Source organism: Dreissena polymorpha, chromosome 12, assembly GCF_020536995.1.
Source record: "Dreissena polymorpha isolate Duluth1 chromosome 12, UMN_Dpol_1.0, whole genome shotgun sequence".
NCBI classification, from domain to species: Eukaryota; Metazoa; Mollusca; class Bivalvia; order Myida; family Dreissenidae; genus Dreissena; species Dreissena polymorpha.
The window spans coordinates 69,984,875-69,996,017 of NC_068366.1; the positions used below are offsets into that span (position 1 = coordinate 69,984,875).

The 11,143-nt window shown below is 33.7% G+C and overlaps 1 protein-coding gene across 1 annotated transcript; it reads left to right on the forward strand.

Annotated features, from left to right (window-relative positions):
- The first annotated feature begins 832 nt into the window (after positions 1-832).
- On the forward strand, positions 833-8,859 carry LOC127852274 (peroxisome assembly protein 26-like). Its single transcript, XM_052386168.1, has 5 exons — positions 833-1,037; positions 2,680-2,820; positions 4,627-4,988; positions 5,361-5,513; positions 6,863-8,859. Exons 1-5 carry the CDS (start codon positions 865-867, stop codon positions 6,958-6,960), a joined length of 927 nt encoding a protein of 308 aa, XP_052242128.1. The 5' UTR covers positions 833-864; the 3' UTR covers positions 6,961-8,859.
- Positions 8,860-11,143: the final 2,284 nt, after the last annotated feature.

Consider the following 11,143-nt stretch of genomic DNA (forward strand, 5'->3'; position numbering starts at 1 on the left):
TTTTATCTTCACCTCACTTTCATGCTTTGAAGTCTCCCTTTCAATGCTTTTAAACCTTTTATTCTTGCACTGACACGCGCACCTGCCAATAGTACCCGCATGGGGTTTCCGGCAGTATTAAAAGAAAGATAGATAGATATTAATTTTAAGCTTTTTGTTGTTCTAGAATATATCCCAATGTATTGATATATATGTATGTATGTCGGTAAATAGCTATACAAAGTTAATGTTATATTGTTTCATAAAATTGTGCACCGACTTTAAATAAAATTTGTATTGTATTGTATTGTTATGTAAGATATTGGTAAGATATGCATCTGACTACTAGTATGTGTGTAATTTATGTTTCTTTAATACTTCATAATATACAATATTTATAAATAATGTTTAATAAATGTATATCGAAGGCCATTCATTTACTTACTTTATTTATAAATAGGGGCCAGTCATTACTAAATTACGGCGAGTAGTCATGAATAGGTGCAAATCTTTAAAGCAAATATTGTCAAGGTGGCGAGTCGTTTCTTAAACTCTTTCTTGTTATTTTATGGTCGGTCTTCTCCTTTTCTCTTCTTCATTATATATATATATATATATATATATATATATATATATATATATATATATATATATATATATATATATATATATATATATATATATATATATATATATATATATTATATATATATATTATGGTCGGGATTCGATTCATTAGTATTTATAGTCAAGGCCAATGACAATAATGTCGACCAATCGTGATATATCAACTATCTGCGTAATCCTCCGCAAAATAGATTGAAGCAGAGTAAGATTATTGAGTGTAATGTAACCCACTATGCATAATGGTCACATGATCTAAACATGGCGGCTGCACAAGTAACTAAAATGAAAACAACATTGCACTCGCACACGGACGATTTTGAATCTACGGTCGACTTAGCAAAAGAATATTTACTTTTAAGAAAATTCAAATGCTGCCATGAACTCTGTCTCAGTGTAATTTCCAAAGCTAAACATCGTGGAGATGAGAAAAGGTGAACGTGTTGATTGTTTTTGTTCAAGACTCGATCGTTCACGCTTGACCATCTAAGGCATAGCAAAATGCATATCGTCAATGGGGTTAATGAGAGACCACAGATTGCGGATTAAAAATAGGAGAAGATACAAATAAAACCTTGAAGAGTAATTCCTTTGTTCCACTATATAATCGGGGCCCTTGTGAAGAAAAAAACTACTAAGCCTTGACTTAGCTCCTTGGGTCATTGTCGACCTGAAATGGCTTGAAGTCACCAGGGGGGTGACTAGAAGCTGATTCTTGTCACCCTAGGGTGACTTCAAGCCGATTCATGTCACCCTAGGGTGACTTCAAGCCGACCGGATGACTAGAATCGGCTTGAAGTCAACCCAGGGTGCCATGAATTGGCTTCAAGCCATTTCAGGTCGACAATGACCCGATGAGTATAGCCCATTGGGTCATTTTTGACCTGAAATGGCTTGAAGTCTTCGAGGGTGACTAGAAGCCGATTCTTGTCGCCCCAGGGTGACTTCAAGCCGATGCATGTCACCCTAGGGTGACTTCAAGCCAACCGGGTGACTAGAATCGGCTTGAAGTCACCACAGGGTGATATGAATCGGCTTCTAGTCAACCCAGGGTGACTTCAAGCCATTTCAGGTCGACAATGACCCAATGAGCTTTATTTAAGATTTGTTGTATAGTGAAAGTATTTTCTCATACTTTACATGTGCAGTTTGTGTGTGTATGTATGTCAGAATTTATTTACGGGTCCCTCAGCATCTTCCCAACTGCCTAAATTAAAGACCTGCCCCTTTTCAGATGTTTCAAAGGGCCCGGTTTTCTTATATAAATGTGTTGTGTAATTGTGCAATAGACCTAAATTTAATTATTTACGCTGGTTTTCATGTATTAATGTACCAAATGGGAGAGAATAAAGTTTTGTTTCCTGTATTTAAATGGAGTTACTTGAGCTCCAGAATTGTCTTGGCCACTGTTAGTTTTTACATTGGTGGCCAAGACAATTCCGCAGCTCAAGGCTGCTCTGCCAAACACAAACATCTCCTTCCTGCTCCTTGTTATAGCAGTTATATATGCTGCACAGCCTTTATTGCCACTCTTGATGTTACCAGCAGTAAACCCTAACCCCAGCATGTTGAGCCTATATTATAATTAAAAGGGTAGTTACACAACTACATGTAGTTGTAATTGGGCACCAGGGTTAGGAATTTAGCCACATATAAAATTAGAAGTAGCTCTGTATTTGTGTTTTAAATTGACAAGAGTTGCATGTGTCATAATTCTTAAAACTCATTGAAATCTTTATTTACCAATTAAAAAATTTAAGAGGTCATGATTGACGTAATATAATCAAATTTGGTAATTCATATGTGTATCAAGAAAGAAATCAGTAATTGTGTTCTTCAGATGTTGTTACCATAAGTGGCTGAAAGTGTATATTATCAAATTGGTGTTGTTTTTTCATGAAAATGTGTGTATCAGGGCACCTCCAAAATATTTTCAGACCTAGTTCATTCGAAAGGTATCAACTCCACAGGTTATGTTTTCTTATGACATCTGGTTTAGCTCTCTAAATGTACTACAATGTCACAGTCTAAACTGTATATAATTGAGATGAAATTAATCAATAATGTGTTTAACAGGGTACAGGTGACCATAGAACGTCTGTGTGTGGTGTGTATACAAGCACTAGCAGAGATGGACTGCTGGCAGGAAGTGTTACCCATGGTACTGAATGTCTATGAAAGTGTGGAGAAGTGTCCTGTCACTGTTATACAACTATGGTAAGAATCGGTGTACAAATCAACAACGAATATATATCTGTTGAAAATTTTACACTAACATTTATTTATGATTTTAATGTATACAGCTAAAATTAAGCATTATTAGTCCCCTATTGGTGAAACTGGAGAGGGACTTATGGTTTGCACTCTGTGTGTTTGTCAGTCTGTCACACTTGTCTGGATCCTGCGTTAACTTTAAAAGTTCTTCATATTTTTTCATGAAACTTGAAACATGGCCAGATGGCAATATGGAGATTATGCACGTTATTTCATTTGTTTATATGTCAATATTTCTGGTTGCTATGGCAACAAATAGACTAGAAATATTGCTGAAAATGGTGGATCCTGCGATAACTTTAAAAGTTCTTCATATTTTTTCATGAAACTTAAAACATACATAGATGGCAATATGGAGATTATGCACATCATTTTGTTTTGTTCCTATGTCAAGCAATTTGTTTACTATGGCAACAAATAAACTACAAATATTGCTGAAAATGGTGGATCCTGCGAAGGTAGGGGACTTTTATTGCTTGGCAATAGTCTTGTTTTATAATTACTTACATTTGTTTGAATGTTCTTTTTATTTTTATTTTAATATGAGGAAAAAAGTGATGTGTCCTTCAATTTAGATTTTTACCACTTGTCTTCCAACGCCAACACAGTCAATACTTCTTGCTACATTGTATAGGCCTACGTTGAAACAGCGATATGATAATTACTTAACCCTTTCAGCGCTGGAACCGAATTTTGAAGGCCTTTGCAAACAGTTTGGATCCAGATGAGATGCCACAGAACGTGACGTCTCATCAGGATCCAAACTGTTTGCTTTTCTGATGGTATTCTTTGAAAAAAATCGAAAAAAATGCTAATTTTATCAATTCAGCAGACAATATTTTAGCAGACGACAAATTTCCCAGCATGCAAAGGGTAAATTAATGCTTGTGACCAATCCCATCTATGAACAACACCTAGTCTTAAGTATGACCTTGATCTAATCTATAAAATTCAAATGTGCTGTTCAGCACGCACAGTGGTACATCTTCATTATTTTTTTCACTCAATATCTTGTTTCATAGCGTGTCAATGTGGACATTTTTATTGGTCTCAAACTGTCATATATATATATATATATATATATATATATATATATATATATATATATATATATATATATATATATATATATATATATATATATCCATCATGGCAGAAGTTAGGTTACAACCCTTAATTCAGAAATGAAATAATAAAAAATACAAAAAATCATGACAAAATTACACAAATAAACTTTCTAACCTCATAAAAAAAATTAACAAAAAACATAGAATATGCAGATCATCTGTAGTTTTTCATGTTCACTTTAATTCCAAATTGAGACATATAAATGAACCGATTATCAGAAGAAAATAAAACGTGCTGTTTTAGTAAATTTCTTGACACTTTTCATGTAGTCCCAATTACATTTGTAATTCGATACTTTCCTTTAATTGTTTGCTTCACAACATCCTGTTATACATATGCTTATGTATAATCTAAAATTGACTTCAAGGTTGGGTAACCTTTCTTTACTTAAGACAAGTGGACTTCAAATCCCTGAATACTATATGTGTGAAAATGCTTATAACATTTGTTTTTATCTTCTCATAACTCTTTTCTTAATTGCCTTAGCTTGCACATGATAAAAATAAGAGAAAAGGGGTACCTGTAACTAGGTTAACTGACCACTGTAAGATAACTAGAATACTGTTTATTATCATAAATATATGAAGAAAATACAACAAGAATTATTTAATTCAATTTCAGTATCCTCCTTCATGCAAAAGTTCAAGAATTTAGTCAATGTAATGCACTAGCAAGCGTTTGGCTACGATGTGAAGATAACTCTTTACGACCAGGCTATGAAAGAGTTGCAGCCCTTTATGCTATAAAAGTTATGCTTCCCAGAGGACAGATTGTGCTACTTCCACAGTTTTTGAATGCTTGCACCCATCTGAGTGACAGCGCCAAGTCAAGTTTAGTGGATGACTGTGAGAAAATATATACAGACCAACTAAAGCATGATTCGGAGGCCAATGAACATTCAAGTAGTGGTGAAAACATTAAGTCCTTGAAGGCTGAATATAGTAATGTTGAAGATGTAGATGAAACTTCTATTCACCCTGATGGTAATTGTCTGGTTTTAAGAGTTTGTAATTGTAGCAAATAGTATAATATCCATATACATATTTGTAGAATATTAAGTAATAATTGAATCATGTTATTTTTATTTAATAATTTCAAAGAATGAATTTGAATATTGTGATCAACTTTTTTTGTAAATTTACGAAGACTAGTAAAAAAAATATTAAAATACTTTACTGTCATTTGCTTAACGCACACCTATGTTTCCCATATGATCCGTTTTAGTAAAGTGGTTTCTTATTGATGAAAAATGCATTAACATTTGTTTAAACCAAAATCAAGACTTTATCGAAGTACCATATCTCATCCATATAATAAGTAGTAAACCAACACAAATAATATTGCCTGTTCTTTAGATATTACCAGCTCAGACCTGTCAGTGTTCAGCCATATCAAGTATTACGGGTGTCTGTTGGTCAGCAAGCTCTCATTTCCCAGCCTGGTCAGTCTCACGAAGGTGGCTGCAGCCTGCGCAACACTGGCAGTCATACTGAAGATCTGCATGGACGGTAAGTTGTGCTTCATTGGTCATTTTCGGCTCGGGTACTACTTACATGTACCCCGGGTACTCTTAAGTATACTTGCATGTTCCCCGGGTACGGTAAATTTACTTCAACGTACCCGGTCGATATTAGACTGTACCGAATTTGTATTCACGCCCAAAATCCGATGTCATAAAACGCGCTACCGATAACCGTTTAACGATATTGTTGATCTTAAACAAAATTCTCTTTTAAATAAAACTGCAGCAACATGCTTTTTGAGTATGATTTTCGATAATATAGGGGCCATTTAACAGAAAATTGACATAAATGTGAACATTAATTTAAAAAAAAATAGCCGACAATGACCGATTAAGCGTTAAAATTCCCGGGTGCGTTTTAGTATGATAACCGTACCCCGGGTACATGTAAGTAGTACCCGAGCCTACAATGACTAATCGAGCGTAAGTTGTCGTGGAAATCTGCATGAATAGTAGGTTTTCATGGAAATCTGCATGCCACGTAGGTTGTCATGGAAATCTGAATAAGATCTACCTACCTACATGTATAAAGTTTTAAGTTGATATATCTTTAATTTTTAAAGATATTCACTGAAAAACGTTTTGTATAAATAAACAAAAAGCAAAGAGCAGTAACTCTTTAATTTTAAATAAAAATCTATAAAGTTTGATGTGGACAATGGAGAGACTATTTCAAGGCACAAAGTTCAAATGGACAATGATATTAAGTATCAAACAATTTTCAAAATTAAAGGGCATATTTCCGTGCAAAGATTATTTAGAAATGCATAAACAATAGGTATTTCACTTCTGCATAGATTAAACGACATATGTATAAAATTTCATTTTGATAGGCAGAACATTAAGTTGGGAACACTAAGTACACAAATATGTGCATCTTATAAGACCAACAAACCCACAGGGTGATTCCATTTCACCAAAGACCTAGAATAAAAATCTAAGTCTTTGATTAAAATAGGCAAAAACAAAGTTTGTTGATGGGTGAAATCAAAGACCTAGAATAATTCTAGGTCTTTGTTTTAATGTATTGCGTGTTATCAATTGTGTAAGTTGCGTCATTATTTAGTGGATTTGCTAAGTGTGAAAAGTGTGATAACGCATGTTTTGTTTCAGTATGCCTGACAATTGGTTCCTTGCCATAAATAAAGGACCAAGTGCTATAACAAGATGTCCTTTAGTCTATCTAGATTTGATTAAATTAATATTTTTCATATTCCACTTTTTATGATTCAAAGTCTATCCAAATAGTTGTACCTTGCAAAGTTATGAACATATCCCATTTATCAATTGATATGCAATATTGACGTGCATTATTTGCATAATTTGTTTTTCCAGGAGATTATTTCAGTAGACTGGACCATGTTAGAGAACTCTGGAAAGCTGCTGTACAGTTGCTGAAGACAGTATTCTCCCCTTACAGACCGGGCAGATAGGGGAAGTGACTACAAGTACCGGTATATACTATATCTGGCTGAGAATTTCTTCCTATCTCCTATCCGTTTGGAAATACTGTGCACTGTGAATATACACTGCAATGTTACACTTTATTGAATATCCAACTTGGCTTAGCCACATCACTGATGTGAGTTGCAAACCCTAAACAGTGATAGTCAAAGTTACAATGGTGTAACTTTCAGTGGTGTAGTGGATATGGTGTCCGCCTAGCGATCCGGAAGTCAAGTTCGATCCCCACTGTTGGAGCGTTCTTTAGATTTCCCTCATAGACACCAAGTACTGGTTCTAGTCCCAGGAAACGGACTCGAGAGCGTTTCAAGTAAGCCTTAGACTTTCAATGCAATCAAGGTAAAATAACTAGGTTTTAAGTAAAGATACAAGGTTGATGATCTTGATTATTTGTGCAATATGGATTCTGTAAGGGTTGTATATAATCTGTGACGTTTTAATTGTTTACCCTGGTTAATGGTTCTTCCCAAGAAGACATGAAGTTTACAGTAGTTTGCTGTATGATGTATAGGTTTTTTGCTGTAACTTGATTTGTTGCTTCTTTAACATGTTTTGATATTTTTAATAAATCAATTTATAACTTTCATGTTTGTCAAAGCTTGCAAAATAATTCACATTGATAATGTTTGAGTTTTTTTTAGCAATATCTGGAAGCAACAAGATACATGTATCTATTGAGTAATTTTTTTGGCCCAAAATTACGGCCTCTTACAGGCTGCTTCCCAATATCAATAAGGAACATTTCTTTCCAAAAATCTGACCAAAATTTATCAACAAAAGATGCAGAACTTTTCTAATAAACTTATTTCATAATTTGTTTTTTGAGTTTATTATACAGGGATAAAATTCTGTAACACTTTATAAAATAAATTTTAAAATGCAGTTTAACGTTCACTTATAAACAATTGGAATATCGTTATTAATAATCATATTAATAACGTTATATTTTTCACAATTGCATGGTTTATCCCGCTATTTTTCCCAATCGAAAAGGCTCAGACTGTAAAATTGCACATTCACTGATATTTGGAATGTATTGTTATATACATAAGCAGTATTTAGCTCTCAGCATACACATTTATTGAAATTCCAATCATGTCACAGAAATTAGAATTATTGTTGTACATGTATTTGAATTATGCATGTGTGATCTGTTTCATGTGTTATCTGAGATAAGAAGACCAGAATTTATGTTCATGCGAATGTATTTGAAAGCCAGCAAGTACCCCGCGTTCTCAGATGCCATAAGTGTACTAATTATTCCCCCTGATACAAAGTTAAGGGTTCATACTGTAATCACTAGGTATGTCTGTATTTAGACACTAATTTTTCCTGATTTCTCATACAGTTTCCAACACCGAACCTTCAAACTTGTAATTTCTTTATGATAGCAAATTTTGCATTTGCGATTTGTATTGTTTTACGTTGAAAATAACAAAAGTTATGACTCTTTTTCAACAAAGAATTTCTGAAACATAGTTGTTTCTAGAGACTTTTCCTTTGAAACCACAAGGCCCAAAGGTTTTATATTGAGTATGTGCCATTCAATTGCATTTCTCTGCAAATTTTGTTAAAATAATGCTTGCGTGGGGAAAACTAACCACGCCATAGGGTCCAATTTGTATTGTTACATCAGGCTTCATATAATTATTACTATATGCAGAGTCTGGGGGTATTAATGTCTTCTTAGACAAGCTTTAAATATGAAAAGGTTAGTGTTTTTAGCAGTATTGTTGTATATAATTACGTTTATTGTTCATTTACCTATGTTGTTAAGTTTGTACATATGGTTCCTTTTCTTCACCAGTTTTTTTCTTATGTCTTATCACACTACCAATTCTATCACATTGAATAAAATGGAAAACGCATTTAGTCTGTTTGTTAATTGCTACCAGAAGTAATAGTCTGTTTTTGATTGCTACCAGAAGTAATAGTCTGTTTTTGATTGCTACCAGAAGTAATAGTCTGTTTTTGATTGCTACCAGAAGTACAAGTTTGTTTTTTATTGCTACCAAAATAGTCTGTTTTTGATTGTTACCAGAAGTAATGGTATGTTTTTGATTGTTACCAGAAGTAATGGTATGTTTTTTATTGTTACCAGAAGTAATGGTATGTTTTTGATTGCTAACAGAATAGTCTGTTTTTGATTGCTACCAGGAGTAATGGTATGTTTTTTATTGATACCAGAAGTTAACTATAGTTAATATAGTCTATTTCATTATTTCTACTAGTAGTTCTAGCCTAATTTGTTTCCCTGCAAGCAGCAAATTTGTCTGCCATTACGTAGGGTACTGAGATAAAACTTTGTACTGAAATGATGGACATGTAACTGGATGGATGTTTGTCTGGGCTGGTAATTGAAGTTTCTAAGTGCTGGCTCATGATACATTTTTCACTGGATATATTAATCATGTCAAGATAGTCTTGCATTAATCGTTTCAATCTAGTTATGCATTAGTCATCTGAATCCAGTTGTGCATTTTGTCCATATGTTGTAGTTTGTGAATTTCTAAGAAATGGCCCTTTGAATTTTATTTACATAACAAAATTTGTCCGAACTTGTTCTCTCATGGTACTGGAAAAAAAGAATCCCAGGATTAATCCTTGTAGAGGATAGTAACTGTTGTGCATATCTTAGGATCCTTATCTGCAGGTTTTTAGACTCACTTAAAGCCCATCACAGTTTTTGACGTTTGCAATCACTGACTGAAATTCAATAAACTTCAGAAGGTCCGTATTTTCCACCCAATTCTTAGACTAAAGAATAGACTTAGCAAAAAAACAATAAAGTCAAGATGGTCCTTAAGCGCTCACCTGAGTTAACGTACACCAACAAAAGATTTTATCTGACATAAGGTAAAAGGTTAAAGAACAATACAACACATCTTAATGAACTAGGTGTCTATAGGGCATGGATGTGCACTCATTCCTCTTTCCTTTCAAAACTCCAAATTGTCAATCAAAATCTGTTTATCGCCATATTGGAATTTCAACCTCGTAAAATGACCTTGACCTTTGAGGTAATAAGACGGGTGATTCTCTCGAAATTCAGTCTCCTCGTGGTAGTCGTTTGTGGTAAGTTGTCTTTACATTGTAAATAGAATGATGGAGATGTTACAGCTTGTAAAAGCTGCTTTATAGCCCAATTGAACCATTGACCTCTAAGTGTGACCCTGACCTCTGAGGTTGGGAGACAGGTTTAAAACACACATTGTCCTCATGTTTGTATCTCAAGGTTAAGTTATCTTAAAATAGCATAGCGGATGACTATACATGTATTTCAGTCCCAAAAAACTGTTATATGGCTGACTTGGATCTTTGAAGTATGACCTTTACCTTGAAGAAAGACAGGTTTAACACTAGACACATCATCTTTTGATGAACTGCATGTGTGCAAAGGTGTTTTGAAATCCATCAATATATGTTTTGGCTTTCACAGGAGTTTGCATGCTGTTTAAACAATATATATGTTAGTAATGGCTGCAGGTCAGCTGTAGGAAAATATTGCATACCAGTAGTACATCTGATCTTTTTAATACTTCAATTAAACGAAACTACAAATTTATCTAGGATCTGGCTAGTGTTTGTTGTTTTCTGGATGTTAGGATGTATCAAGATTTTTAAGGCCCAATATAAGGGTACTCAACTACTCCATTATTGTTAATAAGGGGACCAATATCGGAATACACAATTTTCTAAGAAGATAAAAGTACATGTGTCCTTGAAAATGTTCCAGATGTATTTATATAAACTGTATAAAACACGGTATTATGTGAAGTTGGAATAAGACATCAACTTGGGAATATATTGTTTTTTCAAAAGTGCATAATATGCAGTTTTATATTTTTGTATTTATTTAGTTTGACCAATTATAATTAAAACAGATACTTGCATATATACATGTAATAGCATCATTTAAATGAATTTTTCTGCAAAACTGGACTGTTTATTGATATTTTTAAAAATCCTCTTGAAATGAAACCGTGTCCATGCGGCGCAGGGACAGTTTAAAAATACAGATAAAATGATGAAAATACAATCACTGTTAAAGAAAAAGTAATAGTATTACAAAAATAAATTCAGATCATGAAATGAATAGTTTTGTTGAGAAAAATCACCAAAAAAATGTCCATTCCCAGTTTGATGTCTTAC

Coding starts and splice junctions, on each gene's coding strand:
- LOC127852274 (XM_052386168.1), top strand. CDS start 865: ATGGCGGCTGCACAAGTAACTAAAATGAAAACAACATTGCACTCGCAC. Junction 2,821..4,626: donor GTCACTGTTATACAACTATG/GTAAGAATCGGT, acceptor ATTCAATTTCAG/TATCCTCCTTCATGCAAAAG. Junction 5,514..6,862: donor ACTGAAGATCTGCATGGACG/GTAAGTTGTGCT, acceptor TTGTTTTTCCAG/GAGATTATTTCAGTAGACTG.